The sequence below is a fragment of the Anser brachyrhynchus genome (assembly GCF_964034855.1).
Source record: "Anser brachyrhynchus genome assembly, contig: SCAFFOLD_149, whole genome shotgun sequence".
NCBI lineage: Eukaryota > Metazoa > Chordata > Aves > Anseriformes > Anatidae > Anser > Anser brachyrhynchus.
In genome coordinates, this window is record NW_027664114.1 from 324,053 (window position 1) to 342,080 (window position 18,028).

The 18,028-nt window shown below is 34.9% G+C and overlaps 1 protein-coding gene across 1 annotated transcript in view; it reads right to left on the bottom strand.

Annotated features, from left to right (window-relative positions):
- LOC308186290 (adhesion G-protein coupled receptor V1-like) overlaps positions 1-15,738 on the bottom strand; it is a gene marked incomplete at its 5' end in the record, with an annotated part of 33,686 nt that extends 17,948 nt beyond the window's left edge. The window contains 8 exons of the mRNA XM_080608441.1: positions 2,984-3,207; positions 3,688-3,864; positions 6,970-7,299; positions 8,098-8,368; positions 9,574-10,139; positions 13,032-13,145; positions 14,560-14,664; positions 15,733-15,738. Of these exons, the coding sequence (XP_080464567.1) occupies positions 2,984-3,207; positions 3,688-3,864; positions 6,970-7,299; positions 8,098-8,368; positions 9,574-10,139; positions 13,032-13,145; positions 14,560-14,664; positions 15,733-15,738 (1,793 nt within the window). The remainder of the gene's footprint in view (positions 1-2,983; positions 3,208-3,687; positions 3,865-6,969; positions 7,300-8,097; positions 8,369-9,573; positions 10,140-13,031; positions 13,146-14,559; positions 14,665-15,732) is intronic.
- Positions 15,739-18,028: the final 2,290 nt, after the last annotated feature.

Genomic DNA, 18,028 nt, shown 5'->3' on the forward strand with positions numbered 1-18,028 from the left:
CCTAAACAGTTGTCTGTTTGTTGATTATCACTTCCACAAAATAAAAGTGATTTATCCCCAGATCCCAAAGTCTCCAAGTTCTCAGTCTCACCACCACTCACTCATGAGCACAAACACAGGCCACGTCCCCAGCCCACATACCCTGCAGGTTCTGGCCCTCTGGTTGTGCCAGGTGCCAAACTGATAGCTGTCTGCACCTTAACTGGGGGGCTGATAACTGCCAGTGAGAGATTACGTTGTGTAGAAGGAAAAAACAGCAATCAGATTTAAAAAAAACTGATTTCTGTTTGTGCTTACCAGGTAAAATGAACAGCCCTAGTATGCATATATGCTCTCACAAAGCACACACACAATTTCCATGGCCTGTTCCACCTACATTCATCAAGAAGACCAAGGTCTTTCCTTTCTCACATAGATTTCACTACAGACATCTGGTTTTATTTATGCTTGGTCTCAATTCAGGCCTATTCAGATAGGGCAGGCATTCAACCTGAATCTGCTCCTAAAAAAAGAAAATATAAAGAAGCTTCAGCAGATACAAGACTCTCTTGCTCCTTCATTACTCATCATTACTCATCTGTGTTCTTTGGAATCATATTTTTCATGTTATACATTTTCCTCCAGTTTGTGGACAAAATTCAGAGCTAGTTTTAATATCTGTGGTCTAAGTATAGAGAGCATAAAGCAAGAAAGGATAACATTGTTTTTAATGGCTTGGAAAAAATATAGTTATGGATGCACTTAAAGCTTATTTAAAATTGAACTGCCTTGACAATACCACTAAGCCGTAAATAATACATCCTTGTTAGAACTAATTATTTTGATTATTTTACCCGTGCTATTAATAATTGCAATACATTGAATGCTTATGAACATATGTCTATGTCTGTAGTTTCATTAAAATTCTTACATGCTTTCTTTTCTCGCTGACTTATGCTACAATTTACGGAACAGTACAAGCACATCTACAGCACAGTGCGTCTTTGTTTTCATGCTCATTCACTACTGCTGTGAGGTGCTGGCTGCCAGCCTCGGAAACTGAAATCTTCTATTTGTCCACAAAATACCAACCAGGCTGAAAGCAATAGCACGGGCGTACACGTAACCCTGCCAGTATCCTTCAACCCTAATTTGAAGAGTCATGTCTAGTACTGAAAGGATGATCTCTGCAGTCATTTCATTCTTGGCTTCTGCTAATTAGTTGAAGTGAGGGATGCTACCAAGGTCTAGAGAAAAGTTCAGATTCTATCTCCTCCTTGCTTACTTCTTTTTCCAGGACAGACCACCTGTTCCTCGGTTCACTCTCTGACCCTGCCAAGTGTGGGAAAGCTGCTTACTGTTGGCACACTTTTCACCATCCACTTCATGATCAACAGAGCCTACGGCTTGCACCATACACAGCAAAAGCAGAACACTGGTTGTATTTGTTCAGCTGCCAGTTCAATCCCTGTTGCAGCCACCATTTTCAAGGTATAGCCTACAGTTGTAACTCAGGATAAATGGCAGAAAACTGTACTTTCACACACGTGAATCAAAAAAGTTACCCTTTCATGCTGCTTACTTCTATCTACTTACTTGTTTACCTCAATACCACTCTGCATTCTTGGCCACCTTACACTCAAAACTTGAACCATCATTTCTAATCCTAGTTTCCCCCTTTGTGCCAGAGACTCTAAAAAAATTCCTTGAGACAAACCAGTTTCTCCCACAGAAAGAAAGCGGAGAACTGCTTGCAATAGTCTCTGTTTTTATTCTGAAAAGGATTGCCTTTTTAATGTAATGAGTAGCCAAGGTAGAATAAAATAACTAGTTCTGAACTACATGCATTAACCAGCCACCTTTTAATCAAGCAAGCCAATCCCGCAAAGGAATAACATCTTCCCTGTGTGCCATAAAGATGTTCGAAAACCATGTTTTCTGAAATGGGATCTTCTAGTGATCAACAACAGCGTGAGGAGCTTCTTGCCTATTGTTTGCTAATGTGGAATCACTGTGGATATCTGTTGTGGATATCTAAGAGCTAGCCTACGCTTCCTGTACAGAATAAAAATACTTCTTCTGCATAAGGTAAGGACTATGTAAGTAGTAGATGTTCAGTGTGGAAGCTGGTGCTGGCAGACCACTGTAGTATGTTTTCAGTAAAAGTGGAAAATGTACCTTAGACAAATAGGAGGTAATACAAGAGCACGTGTGGTGGTATTTCTGTATTTACTTATGTAACTGAGCTGTGGGAAGCAGGACAGACGATATAGCCAAGACACTCTTGTTAGTAACTCAAAGAGGGAAAAGACTCCTGATTATAAACTAATTTAAGTTTTCTGAACAGTGTTCACATGCAGATAATAGTATCACCTGAGGGCCCTTACAGCCTGTTATCCTAAAATCCTCCACTAGATGAGAAGGGAGACCAGAACACTGTGCTTCAGAAACCCCACTGCATTCTCATTAGCAGAAGACTGCAATAATAGTCACACTGGGATATTCTGGGGGCTATGAGCTGACAGAAGTATCTAATTATCAAGGAATATTGAACATGCAGATCAAACAAATAAACTGCAAGTCTAATTCTACAGTGACACCCAAGTTATAAATGTTTTTTCTGACAGAAAAAGTTCTGCATTGCTTTTTAGTTCTCACTTTAGTTTTTCCCATTATCTTACTAAATATTATTTTTCCGAAAAAAAAAAAGTGTTAAAACCAAGAGCTATAAAAAAGATCAAAACTGAAAGAACTTTCTAAATAGCATACAGAATTTTCATGAAAATATAAACAGTTAAGTCATTAGATAATAAATGCAAAATGGTTTCTTACATTGATCTCCAGTCAAAGAACCCATACACAGTCTGAAACAAGGGCCCACTATTTCTTCAGACACATATCAACACAATGCAAGCAATACCATGTAATTAACACTGTGCTAATCTGTTATGCATAAATCGAGTACTGCAGCTGATACATATGAATAGAGAATAGGGTACAATACCTGTCCAAAGTTAATAACACAGTTTCGTTCATTTCAGGTACATCATCAGCTTTAATGGTGATGTTAATTGTGGTATCACTTTGTCCAGATAAGAAAACCACGGAGCCGTTAAAAGGACTTATATCATCCTGTGTTACCGCCTTTTGATTGGGACCAGAGGGTTTCAAACTCCAGAACACAGTTGCTTGACCATCAGTCCCATCTCGATGCAATGCAATGGAAACCTGTGAAACACATTAATTTGTTGTGACTTGCAAAAGTAGATGCAAAACCGATTACTCCCTTGCAAATTACTATTTGAATAAATAATAATAAAAACAAAAGTTTGGCCAGTTCTAATTTGAGAATGGGAAATGATCTATCTTATTCAGGATTTGTCTCAGTCCTACTTTACATGACTATGCTCGCAATTGGTGAGAGAGACTAACTGCAGTATCTTTTGCTCTGTGTGAGCATCAAGGGCTAACTGGTTTTAGATACTTACACAGAAAGCAAAGACCAATCTCAGTTCTCTGGAAATCAGTAACAGATTATTTCAGAGCATTTTTTTTTTTTTTTAAAGAAGAGAATATTTAGGATAAGACAGAACTTACAGGAAGGCTTTTCCTCACATTAATTGTCAAATGCTACACTGAATACAGCAAACTCCACCTTCTCCAAATAAGTTTTCCATAGCAAAAGACAATATAAAAAGGCTTACTTACCAGCGTAGCAGGGGAATCTTCTGGTTCAGAAAGAATAATCGGTAGATTGCTAATAAAGCCTATTTCTCCATTTGCAATATCTGGAGTAATCCTCAAAGAAATATTTCGAATTTCGCCTAATCTAGGACTCACAGATGGGACTAGAGGAATTCTATTCACCAGTTCAACTCCTTCCAGCTGTAGGAAAAAGTAAAAGAAAAGTGAGAAATAAGAAGCCTCAGCACCAAGTCAGAACAGTTCTGACATTTCAGAGTAATTTTCATATAAAGGAAGTATACATCTCCAGAGCAAATTCTTCCTACTGATAGCACTGCTGTTATAAAAATTTGTAAGTAGACATGTCAAAGAAATTAAGTGGATATTGTTGAGCTGTCAGCAGAATGGTACACCTCCCAGACAAATCATGTTAGTGTATGTAATTAAACACAGATCAAGCCAGAGAGAGAGACTCTGTTCCAGATCAGCTGACACATTACTAGAGCTATTAACAACAGTCATTGATGAGCAGCATAGGCAATTGTCTAACATCATTTTTTGTGGCTTGCATTGATAAAAATCTAGGGAAATCACTGAAGTCATAATAATTTACAGCCCTTGATCAAACAGCCAAATAATAATCCACTTTTCTTTCCTCTCCACAAAATTTTAAGGAATTCTCTATCTAAGAACTACCAGAGCCACATTAAGAATTTAAATTCAGTACAGTATTTCAAAACTGTATTTTACTTGTCACTGCATTTCTGATAGATTATAGATACTAAGAGGAAATAGATTTTTTTTCATCCTTTTCTTTAAAAGGGAAGCATCACTCGCTAAGCCCAGCACCAGTAGTGACACACCAAGGAAAGCAGAACTTGCCTGTTTAATTATTTCCTTTAAATATTATTTATTCCATGTGATTCTGTCTACATGCATCATTACAATAAATGTTTCCATAACAGATTTGCATATATTTCTGTGAACATTTCACTGGGGCATAAACTCCCACTGACATTTTTTCTTGGAGTTATCAGGTGTTATCACAGAGTAAAGCTTTATTTTTGGGGGATAAAATAGTGGCCTTTCTTAAATTCATATAGTAATCATGGTTCACCATTTCAAAAGATGATTTTTAAAGTCTTACAGTTCTTGAAACCAAACTCTATAAATATGTGGGCTGTATCATATTTTGTTCCACAACTGCTTGAGTAACACCCAGAAATATGCATGAACATTTATCTGATGATAGATGGAAATGCTTTACAAATACTGTATTTAGTAACTGATTCTCAACCATTCCAACTTGTTATCAAAAGTCTGAAGAACAGATGATGGCACTGTTTGTTTCTCCTCTTTTCTGAGCTTTCTCCTAGCATAGGCCCCGATTCTGCAATTAACAGGATGAAAGTGCACCATTGTGCGGTTATTAGCTCAGTAAACTTTCTGAAATACTACACAGCCAAAACAATTTGCTCTATTTAAAGTGTATGCTGTATTTGGATCCTGTATGGTACCTTTGGAATAAAGTAATAATCAATAAAGAACAGAGATTTTACTCTTTCTGCAATGTTTCCTTTAGTACCTTTTAAAGGAAACCAGTACAAAGAGAAAAAAATATATAGTTATTTGAACAATAACAATTAGTTTATGAGCTTAATTTTCAGAGTTAATCTTCCTAGCTATACCAAAAACCGCATCTCTGATTACAGCACGTTATTTAATTGAAGGTGTCACTAAGGAATATATCTCACATTAACATTATCTCCTGTACCTTTATTCATCCTACAGTTTCATTTGCTTCTCTGCTGATTCCTGAGTCAATTCTTTATTTTGCCTAAGTACAACTCATTCTAAACATGTTCACTGAGATTATCATTTATTCACGATGCAGAAGGATTGTCACAGTGATAAATAGTGGTGTTTTCCTTCTCTATGAGTTTCTAAATTAATTATTTGAGCTGGAAAGCTCCTCTGATTTAATTTCTTCAAACAAAGATTTTATTTATAGTTCATGGAGAAAGTACAGAAAAAAAAAAAAACAGATTGGAATCTACAGTTTGAAAATCCAGGCAAAGTGCTTGGAATGACTGAACATTCTGAAATATTTATCAGATGTGTGTCTTGACTACAGTCAAAGGACAAAAAAAAAAAAAAAAAAAAAAAAAACATTGAATACATGGAATTAGACATTTAAGAATTTTGTGGATCTCTCAAACCTCTTGCAATCATAAAACATACTAACGTGTTCTAGTATTTCAGAAGGCAATTCCTAACCTAACTGTGAATGCCATAAATAAATAAATAAATAAAATTGCATATTAGATAAACAATATAATTCTGGCAAAACTTTTTGTTCTCATTATTCCTCCTGTAAGAGAATGTAGGGAGAAGGATGTGGAGGGAGGAAATCTTTCAAAGGTCTTAGAAGTGATTACAACGTCTTTGGTAGACTATAAGGAAAATATAAAACCTGGCAAATTTGAAATTCATGGATATAACATCAACACCTTCAACGATGATAAAAGTTATCTTTTACAAATTGAGATAGAAAAAAAAAAGGAAAGAAAAAAGTGAAGAAAACTATACAGGGAAAAAAAAAAGTAAGTTCTCCTAACAAATTTATATATAAATGCAATATAATATACATATAATATATAATGTATATTTGACCCTTTTTAATTTAGAATAGTTCAGCTGGAAGAGCAAAGATCACAGTATCACAGAATTGTAGGGGTTGGAAGGGACCTGGTCAGGCTGGAGAGTTGGGCAGGAAGAAACCAGATGAGGTTTAACAAGAGCAAGTGTAGAGTCCTGCATTTGGGAAGGAACAACCGCAAGTATCAGTACAGGCTGGGGGATGACCTGCTGGAGAAGGACCTGTATCAAGCCCAAGATACATTTACTTGCATGTCATTTCTGAAATTTTTCCTGCTTCAGTAATTTAATTTTAAGAACCTTATTTTTTTCACGTTCCAAGTCAGAGGCCAAGCAGAAACATGCTTCAAGGGGCAAGCAACAGACAACGCTGATCTCATTTTGATAAATTCCATGATTAGTACCTGAATCCTCTTTAGTTTTAAAATTTGTTTAATTACTAATGATTAGGGATAGAAAACTTTATAGCATAGTTATGAAAGATGTCTTTTTAAATAAGAAAATCTTTGCTTCAGAGCTAAGCACTTTTTTTTTTTTTACAGGAATGGTCATTTAAATTACAGTCAAGGGGAAGGATCAATTATTGAATCATATTCCTCATATTAAATAAGCTAAAAAACAAAAACAAAAACAAAACAGCTGAGATACCTGTATGAGGAAATGAGCACCATTTTGAAGAAATGCATCTTTTCTTATTGGTATACTCAAAGTATGATGTGTTTTTCCTTCTGGAAACAGGAGGATGCTGTTTCTAGACATATTTAGAATGCCATCTTTTGCTCTCTCAGGATCCAGAGCTCCAGCTGGAATATACAGTGCAGTATAAACTAACTGCACATTTCCAACTGTTCCTTTCTCCCTTACAAAACTCAAGGATAAAAAGCGTCCTGTTGGATTACTTTCAATCTTCTGATTCTCCAAAGGATAAAACTTTATTACGCCATAAACATCATCGCTGTCCTGAATGTAAAACAAAAGCTGCAAAACAGAAAACAGCATCACTTACTCAATGCTACAATTAATATACACCACAGTTTTCACGTTTTCATGAAAGTATGTCCTGACTGTCATCATACATTTTTATCGTTAGTGAATTGGCACTCAAGAAAGAAATCAGATTGACAGCCCCAAAGTGTTGCTTGTGCACAAGCAGCACACCACTGATAGCAGCAACTTTCCTGCTATGCCTCATCTATGTCAGAATGAGCTTTGAATAACTGATTTTTGGTTCAGCAGCCAAAGTGAATAATTTGAATATATTTCAGACTGTGAAAAAATCATTTAATTCACCAAATTCATTCCAATCATATGTTCAAAAAGCAAAGTAGGGACCTGAGTCACAGAATTGTCAGTAATGCTAATTACCCCTTATTTAAAAGTTCAGAGGTTAGTCTTAATCACTAAGCCATCCTCTTGAAGCTGTTACTCTGTGTAAAACATTCCAGTACCTACAGCAAAAAAGCAAGTGAAAATAAATGCTCAACCTTCTCTTAGCAAGCAACCAATCAAGATAGCAGTTATGCAATGATATTTATGATGGGAATATTCTAAGCTAAATGCTACTGCATTAAATAGGTCTGGCCTTATAAAATATGTTAAGCCAAAGACTTTGGATGTGGCTCTTTATACTGAGAATACATCAGCTTGCTTCACTTAAACTCAAGCACAACTACTTCAATTTAGCCAATCCACCAAAACTGGTGGATCCTAATCCTAATCCTACTCCCTAATTATTATCTATCACCTCCTCAAAACAAGTTCTGAAATCAAACTTACCTCAGATGGTTCGCTGACTTCTGCGCCTCCCTGTATTGTATGAGCTAAGAGCTTCAGAAGATAGGGCTCTGCTTCTTCTGGTATGTTATCATCAATAATGGTCAGTGAAAGTGTGACCAGCATCTGTCCTTGATCAAAATGTATCTCCCCGGTCTCTGGAACAAGGTCTGCAGTCACAGGTGACAGATCACTGCTATTTCGAGTTATGACCCAGGTCACAGAAACATTTCCATGTGTTCCACCATTTCTTACGATCGTGATCCCTTCAAACCTGTGGTTTTGAATGAAAATAAAAATCTGTAACATGCAATTATAATTAATATCGGTTTACTTAGCTATCTGTTCCCTGGAAGATTTATACTGACTTCAGTGGAATCGATATTAACTGCTGCTACTGACATTTGAGTCAGGACTTAAAATTTGTGAAATCATACCACAGAAGTAGACTTTTCTCAGGTTGCTTATTCATGAGATAATATACATAAAGACATGAGTAATATATCTAAAGACATTAGTTAAAATTTATTTTGTTTACAGTAAGAAAGATACTGAGAAGAGGAAAGTTGGCATGTTTATATTTTTTCTCAGGAAAGATGTTAAATTTCAGAAAACTTTTTCTCAACTAAATTTCTACACTGTTTTATGGACTATATCAAAATACAATTGTCAGGCATGAGTGTTTAAATAATGATTTTATTTAAAATAAAGTGACTCAACTATTTGCCTATGCACTGAAATATAATTTATCAATATTTGTGATTATGGAAATGTCACGTTTCCTGTATCTGTGTATAAGAAAGAAAAAAAAAAAAAGTGAATATTGAAGTGCTGGGCTCTACATACTAGAAATTGTTCATAAAATCATAGGTTGATACATTACCTCTTTCTCTGGGGATGAACCACCATCACTAGCTAGCAGTGGACATTTTTACTAAAACTGGCAATATTGTATAGATATTAGTTCTGCTTGTAAAGATGTGTGTGGAGATTTGTTTTTAATTTATCTGTAAAATTACATGTATTTAACTTTTTTGGAAGTCTATGGGTATTCAGTACTTCACAGAAGACACTCACCACCATTTTTTAACCAGAGACTGACTTTAAATACAGTATAGACAAAGATTTACTGGGAAAGGAAGCCTGAAATATATTTTCCACTTGTATGAATGGGTGTGTGGCCGCATCACAACTTCACTGATCCATCTTTTAGATTAAGGGTTTTTCAGTATTTTGATAATGTCATTAAATATTTACAGTTCTCATATATAGTTCATAAATATTAAAATACTTCTGCATAATTAGACATTTTCTCCCTTGAAAATTCTATATCGTTTATAATAATTACACAGTAGGTGATTTCTATATTAATTTTTCACTACTGATTTTATAATTACTGTCAGTGAAATCCTAAGGATGCTTTACAGTGCCAAACAAAGCCCTTAACATGACGAGATACTGTTTGAAGATCTGTAGTACCTTGAAATTTGGTCTTCATCAATGATAACAGTTTGAGTAAACAGGATACTGTTGATTGAAAGCACTCCATAGGGTTTATCATTTGGTTGGATGGTGACGTGAACAACAGATGGATTAACCAAAACAGCATCTCCCTGTAACGTGTCCTTAAGGAGCATAATTTGGAAGGTCTCAGCAATTTCTGGTATGGCATCATCAAGGATCTTGAATTTCATATATACTTCATGAACTAGAGGTGTGAAGACAATAGTTGTATTTGGCTGAAGATCTAGGAAGTCTAAATTGAGCTGCGCGTGTGCTGTTGAATTCCCAGTTATGATGGTGTAACTGACGGAGACTTCACATTCATCAGGTCCAATTAATTTTCCACTGTCATCCTTACCACGAATCACTTGAATTGTGAGCATTTCGACTTCCTCAGGCACCATGTAAGTGCTCTGAGCAAATCGCACAGGGCTGTCATTTTTCTTAATATTAATCTGAACAGAATTCCTTGTGGTGTTGATTTCAGCCCCTCCCTCCACACTCCTGAGATGAACAACAAACAATTCATCATTTTCAGGTATCTGGAAAAATAATAGTAGCAACAGGGTGTAAGTCCCATTTCAAATACATGCAGAACACTTACTTAGAAATATGTTATGTATATTTAGCAATAAAGGGAAATAATATAAACATTACAACCCTTTTCACATTAAAATAAACAGGCAAAAAGAAACTCGCTTGCAACTTTGAAAATCCCTTCTCAAAATTGAATGTTTCCATTTTCTAAGACATACTTCTATGCTATGGAAATATGAAAAAGTGGGAAAAGACAAAAAAAAAAAAAGGGCAAACAAAAACTAGGCAAGAATCAGATGAAGCTCTATCTTTCCAACTAGAGAGTGTGAGGAGATCCAAACTCAACTTGTGGAAGTTGCTCTGCTTGGACACAAGTGCTCCTGACAGTTATTTAGTCTGACATCTTTATTTGCTGATGTTAACACCATTTTACATCTATGCATGCCTGAAAGAACAGAGGAACAACATATGAACACAACCTACCTTGGCCCTTTTGTTCCTATTCAACGGGAAAAAGAACAGTTCCTACTTTCAGACAGACTCACATTCCCAGCACAGCTTCAGTCACAGCTCTGAGAATGTGCTTGCTGATGCTTATCTATTAATTAGACTTTGGCATTTCTACATGTGGTTTGTTTAGAACTGCACTTTAGTTTTAGCTCTTTAGTCTCTAATAACTGATGCAGCAGACAAAAAAGAAGGGTTTATAAGCCTTGAATTGCAGAATTTAATATTTTTTACTTTATATTATTACATTTTATTCCCCAGTCTTGATAGGCTAAGTCTGTTTAACTGGAAAATATCATTATTTTATTAATACAGAGAGATTAGAAGGAAATATTTAAATATTACATAAGATCCTCACATCTCATTCTTGTTGTGGACTCTCAGAAAAAACAGTATTATTTGCTTCTGAGATAAATTCCACAACAAAATTGCTTATGTGTTACTAATGGCATTGCTTTGTTATAGGGCTGATGAATCCTTTCCATGTAGTTCTGTTTACTGAGCAAAAAAAGTTCAGAATTCCTTGTGGTCCAATATTTCTTCTCTTTTTACACATTTGTTAATTGGCCACCCTTAGATCCTGTTTCAGGGCACAAAGGGTATGCACGCCGCTGTCTTTGTAGCTGAGGCCAATTTTGTCCCTTGTTTGACTTGTGGCACTTAAACTTGCATAATATTATTGACTGATGCAGGTTGTTTGTTTTTTTTTCCAGCGTGAGATTTGCAAGCTCTCTGTCACCTCTCTCCTACACTACTATTTCCTATTTTATCTTATTAAAATTGATGTTAACTTACGCTTGTTTTAGTTCACTAGTTCATATACTGTCTTGCAGTACAAAAATACGCATTTGACAGTCAGAACGTACATGCCATTTTAGTTGCAGATAAAATCTTAGTATCCTACATAAATAAGGCATTGTGGAGCTTTCAATTACATCATGATTGACCAATAAATACATGAGTCAAACTTCGAATATAATAGTATAAATGATTTCCAGTGCTGCCTTGCCTCTTTAATTTTCTCTTAAAGTTGCAATTATACTTAAAAAGGAAACCTGCACAGGAAAAGTACTATAAATGCAGAGCTGTGGAAATCAGAACTGCAGTCCCCTACCTTCTGTAAGGCTGCACAATTCAGAAAAATACTTGTTTCATTGGTTTCCCTAACTCAGATCCTAAAAGCTCAAATTAAGTTCTGACAGTAGTGTTACTGGATTCTTGTGAACTCTATCATCATCATCATCATCAATAAAGGTTTTTGTGCAAAATTCATCTTTCACATACACTTGTGAAAGACTTTCAAAGAGTGGAAAGACGTTGACTAGACACACCAAATACAGATCAAACTTTTAGAAACAGAAGTTTGAGAGCATTTCTCAGAATAAAAATAAATAAAATCACATCCTCCCAAGAGAAAAGACCCTAATAATTTATTTCTGTGTGTAAGTCACTGAAATATTACATTGAATTGGAAAGAGATGTTTCTACACTTCAGCACCCCAGGTTGGCACAGCCTCTTAACACTAGAGTATCAGTAGAAATGTGGAAGGACATTTTTTATAACTAAGAGTAAAAAGGAAACAAGCTGCTTTACAGTTCTGTGCTCGCTTCTGAGACACACACCTTTCACCATTATTGTTTTCTTATGAATTTCTTACTAAGTTGTTTTGTATCATATATACTTATTTTGATGTCTCAGTTTTCCCTCTTAAGCTTATTATAAAGGAAAAGAAAAACACAAAAGAAAAGTGCAGGTAAGAAAAAAGGAAAATCACAAGTTGCAAATTAGAAGAATGTTTTGTTTACTCTGAGATAAAAAGAAAGCCTCACAACCTATGAGTTATGTTGTGGTTTTTTTTTGTTTTGTTTTGGTTTTTTTGTGTGTGTGTTGTTTTTTTTTTTCAATTGGCCAATCTGAAAACAGAAAAATGTTAATTATCACCTAGTATGCATGCTTTCCACAAGACTGCATGTTTGTTTCAGGAATCTCATCTATTTTTAGGATTTTTTCAAATATGTTTCTACCCTGAAACATATTTGAAAAAAAAAAAAACACAAACAAACAACGACAAAAAATATTTTTGAATCTGCCTTTTCCCTGTGAATCTTCAATGTGTAATATTCTTTCTTTAGTGACAAAGATAACATGTCTGCTCAGCCAGGATATGCACATAAACTAAAACTATTCACTGATGAGAATTAAAGAGGGAGCTTGGAAAGAGTAAAAATAATAGACCAGAGAGCCAAAATTTAACATCACTTCATCAAATAGAACTGCTTTTAACCTTATTTAAGCCAAGCCTTTTTGTAACTTATTACTCTAAGTCTTTCCAGAACTTCAGTTAACCTTCTACGTATCAAAGCCTAAGATGAAGTCAGCTTGTTCCTACCTGATCATCAAGCACTGTTAAATTATAAATCAGCTTTGATCTCCCAGGTGTGAATGTAATATTTCCCTTAGCTGGACTTAGGTCTTCTTCAGCTGGGTTTGGACCATCTTTTATCTGCAAAGAATTGATTTGTCTGATGAGAAGTCTATAAAGCAGGAATACAAATCCAGTGCAAGTACAATAACCAATATGCAGTGTGACTTGCATAACAAATGACTATCTGTTCAGCCATCTCCAACTTACAACTTACATGAACATTCAGTTGTGAAAATCTGCTCTTTTCTGGCAGACAGTGTAAGTCAGAACAACCACTCTGAAGAAATCCCGTATTTCCAGAATAAGAGGAAGAAAACTACTTCCATATAGGCCTATGGGGACTCTTTAGTATATTCTGATGCATAACTGACTCTTTCATATTACAGAAAGGATATTCATGCAAATTCAGTTTGAATCAATAGTATTTCATAATAAATTCCAAGACAAAGTAATAGTACTTACTGGTTTTGTGTCCCTTCTATCTTAACTTGTGATATTAAAGATACTAAATTTAACAGTCAAACTCAAAATACTACAAAGCCTCTTAAAGGTCATATGGGATTTTTTGGTTTTAGAACATTTTGTAAATTATTTTTCAACATACATATATAATGATGTGAGACAGACCTAAGTAATTGTCCAGAGAGTAAGATTTACTGTACCTTAAAACAAACATATTTGCAAAAAATTGCACAGAGAATCATATTCAGTACTTTAACTATTCATGCTATATTTAGTATTAATAAAATCCAGTGCAAAGCTTTTCTGGTTTTGACAGGTCTAGACTAAAGCTTTGAGGTCTAGATTAAAGCCTTACCCTATAGGACCAGGCAACTAGTACAGAAATATCTATATGAAAGATTTTATATATAATTTTAAAGTAAATAATAGAGTCTGAGCTAGATAAGAAAAAGAAAGCAATGAAGTCAGTAATTGTATCACATTCAAATCACATATGTAAATAACAGGATAAGTATTCAACATGATTAATTATTTCAAAAGCTTCATTTGCAGGGGATTCAAGATAGAGATCAAGATACAGATGATTATAGATACAGAAATTCACCAAATCCTGAGCACTCACAGTTCAAAGTTGGGATAATCATTAAAGACTCACTTGAATATTTGTATGTAAAATAAATATTTTTTAAAAAAATTAAAAAAACTTAGATAAGACACTTCTTACATACTTAATATGCATTATTTTCTAGTAATACATACTGATGTTGCCTCACGTACCTTTCTAAATGACAGAATATACTCGGTTTTCTCTAGTACCTCTTAACGTTAAACAGTCAATTAAACAGTCAGATAATTACAGTATTTTCTATATGACGGTTAATATGAATCCCTTTTATGAAACAGATCTACCTAATGTAGATGTAGGTATTTTGTCCTTCTTCCCCTTTTGCAAACACTTCAATAAATTATGATTACAGCCTCTCAGTTTAATCCAACAGACTACTGTATGAAGTCTTTTGGATAAACTCACCTCAAAAGTTATGACGACCGTCCCATAGGTTCCCCTCTCTCTAATTAGAGTGAGCGGCACAAATTCATTTCTGCCCCTGGGCTCATTCACCGTGATTAAGGCAGACTAATGAGGAAGAAAAGGAACAGACAATCAGACACAGATCAAATATCACAGCAGAATGAAGAAACTGTTACCATAGAAATATCAAACTCCCACAGACAAGTTAATCCAATCCGCAAACCAGTCCACTGATGGCATACATTTCCTAGCAACCAATTAGTTCAGCTAATGAAAACCTTAAAAGATTTCAGATAAAAATGTATCACGTAATGCAATTTGTGTGTTTTTGTTGTTGTTGTTGTTTGTTTGTTTCTGTAAATGAACATAGTCAACATACACAAAGCACTGACATATCATCACTGGTATTTTTAGGAGCTCCTACACCCATTAAAAATAGGTTTTCACCATCATGAAGTCGTTTATTAGATAGCTAGCTATAAATGTACTCAGGACAATCATTTAGGTCACTGGTCACTTTTTTAGGCTATTGTAGGTAACAGATTTTGAAGATATCCACAAATCCCAGAAGCAGCTTGGCTTAGTACTGTGGCTCTAACATTTTCTTATGTTCTTATGTTTTTTCAGAGAAGTCCTATACAAAATTATATTGTCAGAATGCTGTCAATAAGGCATAGCTACTCGTTCTACTAATACAACCTCTGTATTATTGCAAATATCATCTGCTGGAGTAACAACAGCATCTTATCCCAGAGGGTGTTATAAAATGCATATATTATGACAATGTTCCCTCAGCTTGTCAGTCAAGTATAATAAGGCTCACTACTGATGGTAAAATGTATATATTCTCAAGATTTTCAAATCACATTTTTACCTTTAACTTTCCTAGGGTATTATTCCTCAGTTTCTTCCCTACTATATTTAGATCTTGACTTATAGATGAGGGACAGTGATACTGAACAACTTTAAGTAAGTTTTATCTTTAAGATGAGCAACATTGATATCCATCCAAGTGCGAGGCTCTCAGGCTATTTCTCAATACCTAAAAGCATACAGTAGTATTAAAGCTGTATATATGCATGAATTACATACATATGTATGAATTACCTCTAGAGACGGTTTAAAAGATGTAACTCAGAATCAGTTTTCGAGGGATTCAGTTGAATAACTAACCAGCATCTTTGAAAATTTCACCTTTATGCTTTATAAAATTTTCATATATACCATATAAAAAGCCATACCATGTTAAAAGAAATTATTCCAAAGGCATTGTCATTTGATAAGACTGTTACAGTGACAGACTTGGGTGAGCCAAGCTTTATCTTTGCAGACGGTTTCTAAAATTAACAAAAAATAAGATATTAAATATGGTAAATATAGGCAAAAATAAAAGCATCTTGATTTTACTGTTTTAAATATTATTCTCTGAAAATTGTACATCTTTTTATTAAATATTACAGTAAAAATTATTTAAAGCAACAGAATGCACCAAAATAATTCTTCCTCATTTAGGAAGTGTATTCTATATGGTCAACAGCAAAGTGAATGAAACAAACCTTTCGAATGATTACTTACAGTTTGGCAATCTACTAGGAATAGGGAACTAGGTTTGAAGCATGTAGGTCTGCCAAGAACTCAAAAATTATTCTTTTTTTTCCTAACACTTGTATAAAACTGAAACTTTGAAGCTATTATGTGAAGTGAGTTATCAACTAAAGGAAACTTATTATTTACAGTGTTGTAAAAATGAGCTACTACATTTACATGTCAAAAGAAGAAGGAAAAATACAGACTTCTACATTCACTGCCAACATTTCCCAAAATGTATTAAAAGCATAAAATTTTTCTTTACAGAACTGATTTCAAGCTTAGTCATGAACTGCTACCTTAAAAAAAAAAAAAAGAAAGAAAAAAAAAAAAAGGAATGCAGGCTCCTCATAGAATGACTCACGTGAGATAGAACCATATGCACAGATTTATCAATATGTTTTTTAAAAATGTTTGGTTGTTCAAAGGGAAGTCTTGTTTACCCTCTGCAGGACTGGAAATCATCCTGCTTTTTTTGCTACTTCCACCCTTTCTTGTAGGTGCAGTGTGTAGGAAAACAGGAAAGGCTGACCCTTCACAGTCTAATTCCTTGGCACTCCAGCACAACACCTTCAAATACCAACAACTGAATGCAGCGTTTGCTGAAGTTTCAGACTATGTCTATACTGCACAGCAATGTCACATAGACACCCACAGGAACAACAAAACTTTCTTAAAAGGAGCAATAAGAACCATCCTGGCTAGTCTCCAAATTTTAGTTCTTACCTATTAAGACTCAGACCCACAAGCATGACTGCACAGAGTTCTACAGAATACCATTCATTTCTGTCAGATTACATAGCATTTTCTGGGCAAACGGATAAATTGAAAAACTTAGACTTACTGGTAATGTCAAGTAAAATGTGAATGTCTCATCAGCCTCCGGAAGATCGTCATCACAGACAGATATATACACTGTTCGGTTTGTTTCTGTATCAGGTATAAATGCAGCTGCATATGTGTCAAAAAAGTCTCCTGTATCTTCTCCATAAAGCTACAATAAATACACAAGTGAATGACATTTTCTTCTTCCCCTACAATCTTCTTTAATATTATTCTGGACTAATTATATGGATTTCATGCACTTTTCTATGCACATGATTCCTCCCACTGTTTACCCTGCCGTTATACAATTTATTTCTAGACAGAAAGTACAAATAATAGCCCCTTGTATCCATGCTAAGTAACCAGAAATAACAACACTTTATTCAGAACCACTTATGATGTCCTTCCTTAAAACTGGTTGTCTTTTGCTTAATGTACCATAGGACCAGTTTTTAATTAAAAGATTGTTCTGAGCACAGAGCTGCACACCATGTATTAACTCACCTGAATTAAACTTACGTTAAGATGCAACTGTCTTCTGCTTTCCTCTCTCACTCTAGGAACTAGAAGGAGCTTAGGAGTTTAACCTAAATTAATGTTTAGATTGCCAAAGCTGGGCAAGCTGAATTTTAAAATGTAAAGCTCTGCTTTCACATCATTCAACAAAAGAAAATTGCACCAAATCAAATATTAAGTAAGGTGCTTATAGGACAGAGTACAGAGCCAGTGGTGTCAAGATTGGCAAAATCTGTAGGCTAATTTTACAGTTTGAAGCTGAGACTAAATGGCATAGTCCTCTTCATCTTACCTGTTTTTGCAAGATTTTCTTGACTGTGACCTGATGAACTCTCAAATTCTCCAATGCATTCAGTAAGTCATTTCAAAAACATCCCCATGGCTGCTACACCTTAAACTACCACCCTTATAGGCACTGATAGTTTGAACAGACCACTGTGAAAAAAGCTATTCTTTTTTTGAGAATAATGAAATTAGAATTTCAGTGAAGAGAAAACAAATTATAGTCGATATTTTTGTGTCTGTAACCTCTCACTGGACA